The 14,399-nt window shown below is 39.7% G+C and overlaps 1 protein-coding gene across 1 annotated transcript in view; it reads right to left on the bottom strand.

The window, feature by feature from the left end:
* LOC104538005 (protein Dok-7-like) overlaps positions 1–12,441 on the bottom strand; it is a gene marked incomplete at its 5' end in the record, with an annotated part of 37,331 nt that extends 24,890 nt beyond the window's left edge. The window contains one exon of the mRNA XM_010181040.1: positions 11,567–12,441. Within this exon, the coding sequence (XP_010179342.1) occupies positions 11,567–12,441 (875 nt within the window). The remainder of the gene's footprint in view (positions 1–11,566) is intronic.
* Positions 12,442–14,399: the final 1,958 nt, after the last annotated feature.

Raw genomic sequence — 14,399 nt, forward strand, 5'->3', positions numbered from 1 at the left:
GGAGCTTAGCTTGTGCTTGCACTAAAAATACACTTGGGCCTGTTTTGTAGCCAATGGAGCTATGCCAGTTTACATTAGACTCGTTATTTGATTCCTTCCTTCCAGCCCATTCCACATAAAGACATGAAGAAAAGGATCCTTTTTTCAACCTGTGCATCCTGCTCCACACAAAGAGAGAACTCGAGTGGGCTTAATTATGAGTCTATGAAGAACGAAAATAAAAGCCTCGCAATGTCAGCTTCACATTCATTTCCCTTCTTTTTCAACCTCATATTTAAAGCTAAAGTTAGTCCACTTCTCCCAGAAAAAAAATTATTAACAAGACAATCAACGATTATGATTAGAAATAAATGGCTAGAACTAGAAGGACAAATAAGAGAGAGAAAGCTCAAAATAGTAAGATTAAGACAAGTGTTTTCCTTTATCTCCAAGCCATCACTGACATTATGGTTTGCCAAAGGTAATAAAACTATAATTAAGCTGCACAGCTTCAAAGGTTACAGATACTTCACTATGCATGGGGGCTGCTCACAGGCTTCTCCTATATTGGAGAGCACTGCTATAAATTATCAGGTATCATTATTTCTGTAGCTTTCCAACGCTTTCCATAGCAGTTATCTCTATAGCACGTGTGTTCTGCTTGACTTTATGTCTCAAGGAATGAGATGAATTGGCAAACTTCATCTGGAAATGTTTTCCTAGGGCTACAGAGGACTCAAGTATACAGTTACTAGCTCTGATATAGCCCACTTAACACATCTCTGTCCTTGTAATAAACCAGATCTGGAAAAGGTTTATATTTCCTTAATATTTTCCGGGCTCAAATTTCTTATATATTCAAAATTGCTTTCAATCAGCATTGAATTAGCAGAGGATTCCACAGAATCCAGACTACTGCAGAGGATGTGGCTAGGGGAGAGGGAATACAGCCAGAGTTCATGTCCCACTGATTCCCAGCTGTTGAAACAGTCATTTCGGTTGACTGACAGCTGGCTGCTGCACTTTATACTGTGAATAGCCCAATATCCTCATGTGACGAGGCTTAGGAGCACAAAGTCAACTTTAAAGACCCTTTTCCATCCAGTCTTCGGGCTTGCATGGGATTGAACTGCTTTAGAGAAAGCCTTGAGGACTGCTTTCTTTCACCTACCCTGCTTTAGGAAAGGAAACACAGAGATACGTAAAAGATAATGCCAAGGAAGACACGAACACAGAGTTTGTAAGCAGCAAAGGCACTTTACTGCAGCCCAGAATCTGTATGCAAGACTCTGGTATTTGCTCAACCCATCCCTGCTGTCATTTATCAGATGGATCACATTAACTGTCACATGTTTTCATCTTACCATCCCCATCCCACCTCAAGATCTCAGCCTAAGTTTCACACACACACACAAATTACATGTTGTTACAGCCATCCTGAAGCATCAGACTTCACTGGAGCTGAATGAGAGGGAATGGAAAAGCAACAGTAGCTGCACATTACATTTTACACCACAGATCTGTCCTACACTCATGGGGTGAATCACTCCCTGAAGCAAGTTTGAGTTTTTCAAGGCACCCTTCAACCATCAATACATTCCTACACTGGCAAGGATGGCCAGGGAGGTCCTTTCCTCCACAATGTCATTTAGGAATGGAACAGAAAAGGCTGTATGCAACTATTAAAAAGTGGCGTAAAGAGCATTTTTTACATCATAAAACTTATCTACTCAGTTGTTCAGGCACAGAAACTTTAAGGTCCCATTGTGATACCATCGTTCTGACCCAGAGTCCCTACACTTCGAGACAAGTTCAGCCAGCACCAAAGAAACTCAACAGTATCTGCTTACTTAAGATGGGACAATTCACTGCTGAAATATTTAACTGCAGATCCTCAGGCAGCTTGAACTGCTCCAGAAGTTCCCTATGTTCATCTGCTCTCACACCTCTTACTCAGAAGAGCTCAGAGTTTCACCTAATCCCTGTTCAGGTGAAATGACTTTTGATTTCATAAAAAAAAAAAAAAGGAAAAAATCACTGCATCAAAAAAATCTTGCAAAGTTTTATTTGTTTAAATATACCTTTCCATAAGAATTTAATGTATTCTTTTATAAATGAGAAAACATAATACTATTGTGTTTTTCTTTTCTTCTGTTGTTACAACTCAGCTTGAATTTTGGTCATCTCCTCAAGCGTGTTCTTCATATCTTGGTCCTTTCTAAATGCTAAAAAAATTGCTCAACCCTCCAGCTAATCCCATGCTTCAACTGTTTCAACTGCCCTGTGCTCAACTGCAGACTTTCTGAATCCTCTGAGTGTAAGGGTTCCTGCATTAAGAATTTCTTTCCAGTAACTCTGCAGTTCTTGAAAGACACCATGCTCCAAGCTCCACTTCACACCAAAAAAAAAATTCTGTTGAAATGATGGTTCCAGTGCCACTGCTCTGTGATCTTTCATTAAACAGAAAATGGCGTTGAACTATTTGTTGATGCTATAAAACTTAGTGATAAACTTCCCAGCATTAAAAAAATAATAACCGTAGAGCAGCTGCTCCATCCTAGCAGGTTGATTTTCTTCTTTAGTAACTCTTAATGAGTTCCTTTTCTGTCCACAGTTCACGTGAAAGACAAACAGCTTTCTGTCTCTCTCACTGCAGCCTGAAAAATATTCCTTTAAATATAATATTTAGCATTTGGATAGAACTCATAGAATCATAGAATGGTTTGGGTTGGAAGGGACCTTAAAGTTCATCAAGTCCAACCCCTGCCATGGGCAGGGACACCTCCCACCAGACCAGGTTGCCCAAAGCCCTGTCCAACCTGGCCTTGAACACTTCCAGGGAAGGGGCATCCACAGCTTCTGTGGGCAACCTGTGCCAGTGTCTCACCACCCTCACAGTAAAGAATTTCTTCCTAATATCCAGTCTAAATCTACCCTCTTCCAGTTTAAAATCCTTCTCCCTTGTTCTGTCACTACCTGCCTTTGTAAAAAGTCCCTCCCCAGCTTTCCTGTAGGACCCCTTCAGGAACTGGAAGGTCACTATAAGGTCTCCTCAAAGCCTTCTCTTCTCCAGGCTGAACAGCCCCAACTCTCTCAGCTGGGTCATATCCAATGTACTGTAGAAAAACCATCCCATAAATCCTGGCAATAACCTTGGGAAGTAAACTTTAACCCTATACAGACATTACGCAAGTAGGTAGCCTGAGGTAAGCTGGTCAGGGCCACAATAATAGAACCATAACACAAAATCCCTAGATCAGTCCAAACCTCAAGCTTCTCACCTCTCTCGCACACCCTGGGATTCCCCTCTGATCTAGAGACAGTACCCAAAACACTCTCGTCTGCACTCAGCCATCGCAAATTGCTGCCAAGAGCCTACATCAGCTAACAGGCTGTATAGCACAGCACGCTGCTCCGTAAAATGCACCCAGCACTGAGCCAGGCAGGGCAAGAAAACCCCTGTTCACAGGGATTTCTCCTCTCTTTCTTGTGGTCCAGAGCAATAAGCCCCACTCTTCCAGTCCTGCTATGTGGACTTTTGCAGAATTGTCTTTCTTTTCTTCTCTAGTCATGCTCCCCAGCATTTCAGCATAAGTATTCATAACTATGAATAATAAAGCAATACATAAAATCATACGGCAACTTTAAAACAGTCCGTCCTGAAAACTGTTTGGCCCGCTTTTCTATACCAGAATGGCTCACCCATGTTTTCTAACCCTCCTACCCATAGAAAGTATTCATTCTATTCTGAACATACAAATATTCTTCAGTGATGCATTCCTTAAATTGATTTCTCTGTATTTTTTTGTGGAGCAGGTAATAAACAATTTTCACTTCAGTGGATTTGTTGCTACATTTGCCATTTTCTTACTATACCAAAATATCAAATGCCAAAATCCCATCAATGGTATGAAGATGTTACCATATTATTAAACTTTACTAAGCCAATATTAGAAAACACTATTTGCTCTTTCTGAAACAAGTAATACAACTTGGTATAGTGTTGCACAGTTATATTAGAAACAGTAAGAATTTGCCTATGTCATAACCTCTATATGACTGATACCTTAAGGATCTGATCTGATTACAAGTCCATATGGGATATCATCAGCCAGACTGACAGTATTTCCATAGATATCCTGAAGTAATGAGTATGTTGGGCATCTTGAATTACCAAAACTAATTCCACTCACGTGCCTTATCTTGAGCTGGAGACAAATTTAAGCACAGTTTGTGCAGATTTGTTGAGACACATTTCATCCTTCTAATTCATGCTTCCAGTTGTAAGTGGGTCTGTCAAAAAGGGCTGGTGGGAAAGGTCGCACCCCTACTGAGCATCTATTTTCAATCCTCTCATCCACTCACAGTGAGCTGCTGTCAGCCCTCCAGACATCCCATCCACATGATTGCTATCCTGACACTCACCAGTTCCTCCTGAGCCACGCAATTACTTTGATATCAGTGACTGTTAATCAAAACAGAATATTGTCTGCATAGCCTTCTTGAATCCATCATCTTAAAAATACAGTGTTGGTAGACATGACAAACATTTTGCAGAAATGCAAGACAAGGAATTAAGGTTTTTTTTAAAGTAACTTTGTTTATGATCATGCAGAAGATGAATCACATGGGAATCAAACTCAGAAATCTTAATCCAGGGCTGCCACTGAAGTTACTTGCTTCCCTCTGAGATCAGCTTAGTGTAATCCACGCTTTCCTAATCTGTCTTTGTGGTTTCTTCCTCTGCAAGTGAATTCTACTTTCTTCCTTTACAGAAAATGAAGACAGAAAGTGTCTGCTAACATTTTATAGGATTCTGTAGAAATCCATTTATTTCTGGAAAAATTCTATTTAGAAAAAAGATGACAGAAATACAGAAAAAAACCCTTTCATCTTCCCACTTTGGCCATACTCCAAGTCAGCTTTTTAATATCGAATGAAAAATAAAAACCCCACAAACCCTACATTCTAAAGGCAGTAATGTTTTCCCTGGCCTTTATTGTCAGACTCCTCTTTCAAAACCTGTCTCTCTCTTCAGAAAAGCTATTGCTCCCATAGCAATTGCTCCCATAGCTGTGGCTTCCTCTGATTCCCAGAAAAAGAAGTAACCTTCATTTGCAGTAATAATAAAAGCTACTATCCAGCTTGATTGTACTTAGGGGAGGAAGCAGATTTTCCCATTTGTTCATGCTGATGGATATAAAAGGTCAATGCCATGGTTTATCAATATCTTCACGGTCTTTCTGACAGAGAAGCAAATCCAGAAACATTTATATTTCACACAAAAGACTTCCTTCTGCTGTGCTACGTTGTCTACATTTCCTCATGTAGGAAAGGTGCTCTGTTCTCCTGTCATTATTAATATCATTTCACTTACCAAGGCTTCTGTGGCAGGCAGTTCTTTTCCTATTACACACCATCTGTTCCACTTAGTGCCTGATCCCAAGAAGTGGTGAGAGCTTAATTCTTATTATTCTGAATTCAGATTAGAATCTCTAGTTTTAGCACAAACACTGTGTGGATCATTTCACGATAGATGAAGAGTATTTTCAGTATTATTTTTTAGATAAGAGGTAAGACAGCCTCCTACAGTGTCAAAAGAAAGTCAGATCTGCACAGTATGGTAGGGTTGGCATGTCTTGTATTTCACTGCGATGCCTCAAATCCAAAGTCATACCTATTAAGTGATTTCCACCAAGTAAAGCTTTGAAAGAGCTGGGTCATTTAGAAGAGCCCTTACCAACAACAGCAAAGTAAAAGGGAGCTGGGTGATTTGGGAGTGATGACTATTGCCAGGAAGCCGTATAATATTTTACAAAATAACTACGGTAAACTGAGGAGAAAAAAAACTATCTTCCTTCCCCTGTGAGCTGCTGATAAGCAACAGCTCAACACAGCGCATAAGCAGGACCAGCGGCACCTCAGTAAGAGCATGAGGGTTAACTCTCTGATAGACTTGGCATCCTGGCCAAAACTGCAAAAAGGAAAACAGAACAAATCAAACTCTAAGCCTGACACTACATCCACCTCTTTGATGCCCTTTCCTTTGCCAGTTTCAACCGGAGAACACACTTTTGGTCCAATCTTTGATTTGCACGGTGCTGTGTGCATTTGTCAGCACAACCTGCTCCAGAATTGACTTTGACAATGAAACACAAGGATAATTCTTTCTTTCAGAAAGAAGGTGTGAGGAAATTGGTGTTCTTAAAGATGCTTTTGAATCTATGAAAAGCCCAAAAAAATAACACTACTTTATTGTAAACAAAAAATATACAATAACTGCAACGTAAGTAAAATGCCAGATTATCAAATAATTTCTCAGGGCAGTCACTTAATTTAAAGGCAATAGATGCTACGGAAGATGCACCTCACCACAGGTTAATGTATCACAGTCAGGATTTAAAGAAGAACGATGGGAATTAAATCTTTAAAAAGACAGCACAAATGCAAGTTTTCTAATTCATGCCAAAATCTAACAGTATCCCAACTCCATGGTCACCAAAGCATATGAGAGCCTCATAAACCCTCTGCCACTCAGGTCAATAATAATGACAACTGACTGCCAGATTCCTCTGGGGTGCAAACTGTTCCTGTTATAGCTTTGACAGTGTGAGTGCTGCCTAACTGCCCAGGGCTCTAAAATTAGTGCAGGAATACAAGCAGAAGCAATGCTGTAGAAGATGACGAATGCATCCTTCTCAACTGAGAATGTAGGTAGTCTGTAGCTTTTCTGAAGGTGGGAGGAAGCATGAAATGTTAGAGCATCACACATCAATAATGTAAAGAAAATTCTGGAAAAAAGATGTAAAAGGTATGAAATTACTAATAATTGTGTTCCTATACTTTCAGAGAAAGCAGGGAAATAAACACACTACAAAATAAACACATAAGGTGTTCAGTCCCATGGGGAAAGAGGTAATGGCTTCAACAGAAAAATACAGTTAAAAGTTGTATATAACAATATATCGTGATTTCTTTAGTATCTATTTTAATGCTACATTAGAAAAGTACTTGATTAAAAGCCAAAAAAAAGGGAAAACATCTCACTTCCATGGATGTGGCAACATAGTCTGCAGCCACTGTTTCTCAAATCTCACTGTACAAGTTTACACCTTATAGGACCTCTCTTTTACCACTTTCAAAAGCAGTGTCTACAATGAGAGGAGGCATATCAGCTAAATCCAGGTTTAAGGGTTTTGTCCAGGATTTGGAAGCCCAAGGCTGTATTCCCAGCCCAGGTACAGGCTGTTCGTGGCCTTGGTTAAATCAGTGCAGGCAAGACCACGAGACAGACGTTCTTTAGAGTTCAAGCCCCTTCTCTGCCTGAGGACACATCAGCCTTGCTTCTCTCCAGGCATCTCTCCCTGGTCTACAACGCACAACAGAAACACAGACATTCACAGCAGCTCTGGATCTACCCAGAGACTGCACTCACAACAGGCTGCATGTGATCAATAAGCCCTGCAGGGACATGGTGCAGCGTGATTAAATACACTGCATAAGACGCTGCCTGCTCAGGGATCACAGTACACGCATGCACACGCGTCCTCCTACAGCTGCAATGCAAAATACAGCAGTGTCTACAGAACAGACTACATGAGGTAAATTTCCTATAAGCTACTCAAAGCCACTCCCACTTAAACTGAGACCCACATCCCAAAGCAGGTCTCAGATCTTCCTGTATTTTTAGGGAAGGGTTCTTAGCTACTCAGAGCTGTGGATCCTGCTACCTGACAAACCCCTAAACTCTTCCGTGCATCGTGACCACAGCACTCCCCTCTTTCCTCTTACTAGAGATATGCTGGGACATTTGAAGTTTGAGGCATGCATTTACTGTGGTAGTAGGAATTACACAAATACCTCACAGAGGATTTGGGTAAACCCGCTCTTAATTTGGGATCGTTGTCTCCAAGGAGGTTTTGGTATTTTTAAATGATCAACTAAAGTAGGTGGCTGAATACCAACAAAGGATTGATGATAACAGCCACACACAAACTTGACACTTTATCTTCTCCTTTATCAAAGCAAGTACCAGAGCAGTAATGAAGCCTCTATTTCTACATACATAAGAACTCCCGCTGACATAAATATGAGTTTAGGGTGAGCTAGAAATACATAAAAGTCATAGCACATTTCAAGCTGTCAACAGCAATTTGTGTATAACACTAAGTAGTGTGAAGAGACAGCCATAATCATTCCATATTAATTCAACTTGCAAGAAGATGAAGGTCAGGGGACAAAAAGCAAAGCAAAACTAAAATCAGTGCTTGTCAGATGGAAAAGGACAAAACCAGTTGGAAAATAATTTTATTTTTTCAGTCTTCTAAGAAAATTTACAAACAACAGTGGTGTAAAAAAAAAGACACCCTATAAAAAAGGTTGACATCATTTCTCAAACTATAGCATCAAATGAAATTACAGAGCAATCAGCATACAGTGAAATTCTATTCGTCAAATTAGTATTAGGTAAGTACTTGAAAAAGTAATAAGTCTAATAATAAACCTCTACAGCTTACTCAGAAATCCCATAACAATCCAACATTCTGAGCTTAAAATATACTTACAATACACAAAGAATTCATCTCTGCAATCACCTATAGCACTGAAATCACCTAGGCAAAAATTACATGGCAAAGGCACACCTTGTGAGGTTTGTTAAGAAGGACATCTTGAGCACACTACAATAACATACAAGAGAAAGCAAAACACCCTGCATGCTTGCTTATTAAACCCCAGTGTCTAATACGAAATACAATATAGAAATAACAGAAGCAGTATTTAGTGACTTCCTTCATGCTGGATCTACTCTTTGTTCAGAGTGAAACAGAAAGGCCTCCTTGCCCTGTTTTCCGTTTGAACCTTGGCACTTCCCCAGGGTATGGTCTCCCTATGTTCACCATCATCCTCGTCATTAGTGGAGCAGGTGGTTCGTAACCAAGTCAATCCCAATCACGAAGGCCACCACGCCTCTGCATATGCACATCATCCTCCTGCAACCTGGCCCCAACTCTGCACGTGCCAAACTCAAAAACACACAGGCAACGTGCACAAATCCAACCTCGATTTGCCAAAGTTTACATAAAGGGCAGAAAACAAACCAGTGCTGATAGCCTTTTTTTACTGCTGTGGACTTTCCTTTGTCCAGGTCACTTGCTCACTTTAAACAGTAGGCATTTAAAAACCATCAACACAATTTAATTAACAGCTTATCTTGAAATTGCAAAGGAACTCCAAACACTGGCACACTAAAGCCTTTTGAACATGAATTTGAATAAAAGTGAAAACCTGATGTCTTCATTAATCCATAAAGCAACTCCTCCTGGCTCTAACTACACCTTAAACTTATTTCTTGTGCTCTGAACAGAGTGAGAATTATTTTTTAGTTATAGCATGCAGATCTGTGCTTTCACTGTATTCATCGTGAGATAAGCCAAAGACAGGGTCCATCACATACTGCTAGAATGACTCATCTTGAAGGCTCAGGACAATGTATCAAAAGGTTATTTTTTTCTTTCAAAAGTAAAACCAAACCCATGAATCATTCAATTAAATGAGACTTCTTTCCCAAATGCTTACATGTGGGTAGGGGAAAAAAATAAAAAGATAAGAAGCAGATGTGCATATCCCATGCTAACACAAGAGTTAGTTAAGAGTGTTGCACCAATGCTTCTCTCATTAAATTTGTTTAAATACTGGCAATTCCTGAAATTCTTGCCAATTGATAGTTTTAGGGCAACTAGAAACCATGAAACCTGACTGCACTTTGCAATACAAGATGTGGGTGTGCGTGCTGTTTGGGTGAACAGGCAGTTAAAGAAGGAGTGACATAATTTAGCCTTTAATGTCTCTGAAGAGACACAATGGAGCACTTTTAGCTTCCTGTCTGCCACAAGATGTCCAAAGTAAACTTTGATAAATTCATGTCTAAACTGATAATTCCAATCACCCAGAAACATCTAGACCACATGAGATAACTTTAACTAAATTCTTTCCTTGCTGTAACAAGGAAAGTCATAAACTTGTCGTCTTGGAGCTTTCTGATCCCAGGGCAGCAGACACGGGAAGCCAGCAGCAGATATACCTCTGTGCACCCTGCACTGCAGAGAGAACAGAATTGGGCATCTGAATTTCAGGCCCTTGCATCCAGCCAAGATTTCAGAATTAGGCTAGAAGGCCAGCGGGGGCCTGGGGTGCAAGGAGGGTCCTGGAAGAACAACTGGTCCTAATGATCAGTGTAGTCACAACCTTGGCCTGTCACACCAGTACCTCCCTGCCTCCAAAATGCTGCAAGTACATGACAAAGTAGTGCCCAAGGTGCTGTTACAGGGGCTACATACACACCACAGGCAGAGAGCATTTTCTAGTTTTCAGACACATGAAGGAAGTCAATGAAATGCATGAAATACCTCATGAGAAGAAAATAATCCCTCAAGTTTGTAATATTTTAATTTTCCTTTCATAAGTTACTATACACTCAAGCCCTTTTCATAGCAGTGATTTATGTAATCCCACATGCTCAATTAAAATGTACACATTTCAATGGCAATACTTAATTCCTCCAACAAAAGTCTCTCGCTGAATCCCTGCTTTACACATTCCTTAATTTGAGCACTCCCTTTAATGTTCCCAGCCTTTCAACAGCTCACCAACACAAACACCTTTACCGTCTTCTAGTTTAGCAAACACGTTCATCAAGAACGTTTTCTCCAGAATAGGTAAAACCTGAAATATTTCCTCCATGCAGTGCACAATTAATGTATAAAGATTACTGCCATAAAGAGGCAAGAACTTAGCAGTGTTCAAAAAGAACTTACAGGAATATCAGTCATAGTAACGAATACTGGTAAATGTATTTAGAAAGACATCTGAACCGCCATGCTTAAGGTTTTAAGTCTTTATGTGACTGGTGATCAAAAATATTTTTTCCTGCAAATACACTGCTCTGGTAGCACATTACTAATGAGTTTTTGTACACCTCCTCTAAAGTTTGGCCAGTTATAAATGTAATTCTGGGTTATTTGATTGGCTATGGATTGCCATGCTAACTTGACTATCTTCTCTTTCCCCAGTGAGAAGCTTCATTAATCTGGCTTCTTGTGCAAGACATGGTCACACTACAATGATAAATAAAAGAAAAACATCAATAAAATAAAAAATAAATACTGTGGTCACCGAAACAGCAGCACATACTATTTGGCCACCCTTCTTTTAAAATATCAGCAGTAAGATAGATCAATGCCCTTAATACTAAATTACTATTATATGACAAATTTAGCCCTGTCATGTGCCTGTAAAGCTTCTGTCTCTGTCACTGTAAGCACTCACATACCCCTAAAACCAAAACTGGCCAATTTAAAAGTAATGACTGACGGCCTATATTGTTTAGTGTTTTCTTGATAAGGAACAGATTTTGAGAAAACCACGTACTAAGCCTCTCAACTTGAGCACAAACAACAAAATAAAGTTATTACCTGTTCAAATTATAAAGGAAACAACAGTATTTATGACTTGCAACTTAAGTCATTTTAAATCAATCATGCTCTATTAAATAAGGCTTGTTAGCATCTGCTCAGTGTTAGGTATTTACCTTTAGTCCACCACAGATTGGACAAGCTGAAAAAAGAGCTCTTGTCATCCCAAGGTGGGGGCTACATGTGTCATAGGGGTCAGCTGAGGCCCCACTAGGTGGTGACAACTCACTACTCTTGGAGTCTGTCACCTGTCCTTGTGGTTTTGTGTCTGACCACCTCGAAACAAAATCCACATATCTCCCATCACTTGAGTCCTTGCTGCTTTCTGCGAGTAAGGATGAAGGCCTCCCTCTGTCCTGGCTGTGCTCAGGTACCCTCCGTGCTTCCAACTGTGGTAGTAGCAGTTTTGGGTCACTAGCACCTTGAGGTGACACAGCCTGGTCCTTAGGTAGCGTGGAATCCGCACTCTTCTGTTGCACATCTCTAGAAGCTGCCTGTAACAAACTCCTGGGTATATCATAAATATGTCTGATAGAGCTGGGAACCTGATACTCTGATCCCGCGCCTCTGTGGGGCTCACTGTGAGGACAAGTACATAAATTCTGATCTGAAGGAAAGTTCAATGGCAGGCTTAGCAATGATCCAAACTCATCGCCGTGGCAAATGTCCAAGCTCCCAGCATAGGAAGAAAAGCTTCCAGAGTAAGAAGAGTGACTACCAGTAGCTATTCCGCTGTCAGAAGAACTCTGACGACCTATTTCCTGTAGCTGTCTGGATCGAAGGGGCTTTGGAGGTGGTTTTGTGGTGCCACGTGCCCCTTCTGGAAGGGTCTTTTCTTCCCCAAGATGAATGCCCTTTGCAGCTGCCAGTCCATGACTCTCTTGAGAAGTGCTGGCTGAAGACTGTTCAGGCCAAATTGTCAGTCTGCTCCCAACACTAACATCCGAGTGGCTGGTGTCTGAAGATGAGCTTGAAAGACTTCTATCGTCTCCTACAAAAGAAGAAAACAAGTCAACCTGTGTTTAAAACACAATCGACAGCCTGAAGCATGGCAAGTATGTACAAACAGAAAGGACTCTGAGATGCTGTCTGCTTTTTGTAAAGGGAACTTCTGTCAGAAAGCCAGAATTCCTGCAATAATTCCTATCCCCACAGGAAAAATAAAATGGAAGTAGTATGTTTCCTTGCCATAACCCTACCACATTGTGGAACATAACGCATTCAGGGCTAAATTTTTATAGTTTATGCACCAGGTTCTCCCCTTTTCAATAATATTTTACTTCCATACAGTTAACTGGTTTTATTTTAAATACTTTTGTCTTATATCACAAGGAACAGTCACAAAGTCCTATGCTCAGAATAGCTGGGGATGCTCTGAAAAAACCTTGTTACTGTAAACCAAAGCTATATAAGATATTTCCATGTCTCTATTTGGTCTGAATCAAACAAATTATCTTATTTGTACTTTTTTTCCTCTATTTAAAAATTATCTGAATAACAAAGTGAATGTTAAAGAGACCACAAAAATAAAATCAAACTTAAGACTGTCTTGTTCTTTCTTCTGATCTCTTCTACACTGTACTCCATAATATCCATACCAAAATGCAACTGTACTCTGTAACAAATAAAAACAAGAACACTACTATTATAAAAATGTTTACATATCCCTGCACAAGATCTTCCATGATTCATTTATGTACATATTGCAATATTTATTTTTTTCTCACCAATACCTGCAAAAAGTAACTATGACCATCCAAGACAGATAATGGAAGAGAAAACATTAAACATTGGCATGAAAGGGTATAAGGACAAAACACAATCACACAAACACATGCACAAAAACAAACAAAAAAACCCCTCAAACTACTTTACAAATACAGTCCACAATGTTATTTTCTTCCTCCTTAATAAAACCTATACAAAAACAAAGGCTGGCAGCATGATTATTTTGTAGGTAATAATTTTATTAATTTTAAACATTGGGCAATAAGTTGTCAGATGGGGTAGAAAGGGGAAGTGCCCACAGCAAATTGAGACCTGAGCTTCTGGTGTTACTAAACTATTTCTATTCTCAGTTTTTGAGGGAAAAGTTTAGAACAATGCTCCTGCTCTTCATAGAGTATTTCTTGATAGATACTATCACCAAATAGCAATGTTCATCCTGTGAAATCGAATCCTTTCTTTTCCCCCAGTGCCTGTTGCATGACACTGGCTTGTGACCCCTGCTTTAGTGTAACTCCTGAAATTAAATTATACAGCTGTCTAGACAGAAGGCACAAATTAAAAACTATTAGTGCAGTTTTTAGTAACACGCCCAGAAGAAGAAATATACTTGTTAAATAAAAGTTATTCTGCTTACAAAAAACCATATATTTTTAATTAAAAATAAGATTGTTGAACTTATTTGAAATCATTTATCTAGGACAAATATTTAGGCACTTTACAACTCTGGAAGGGAAGCCCTACCACAGCCTTGCAGAAAATGCTCTAAGTAGAGCTACATGTTCTCCAAGACAGTGGCAGAACCTAGATCTCCAGATTCAGGCAAATGTCGTCCCATCAAACCTACAGGGAGAGTCTTGATGTTATAACTTTTCCCATAAACACAAACATGTAATTCTCCTGTGCAAAACTCAAATAATGGAATCTGAAACTCTTACTCTAGGATTCCTCTTTCTCTGAGCCTTATAACCTTCTTAGGAGAATAAGGTAATAAAGTCAAGTAATCTCAAGCAGAGAATGTACATGAAGTCGAGCCACATGATTTTTAACTATAATGGCTGGATAAAAGAAGGAAAAAAAAACCAACAGGCATGCTTCTCTATCAAGTCTCATTTGTTTTCCATCAATCTTGTAAAGTCTAGTAGTTACACGCCAACTAAGAAAAACCTCAGGAAGTCTCAGTGGAATTTAGTCACAAACCACATTACTCAGCAATGTCAAGAC

Source organism: Mesitornis unicolor, unplaced genomic scaffold, assembly GCF_000695765.1.
Source record: "Mesitornis unicolor isolate BGI_N332 unplaced genomic scaffold, ASM69576v1 scaffold28693, whole genome shotgun sequence".
NCBI classification, from domain to species: Eukaryota; Metazoa; Chordata; class Aves; order Mesitornithiformes; family Mesitornithidae; genus Mesitornis; species Mesitornis unicolor.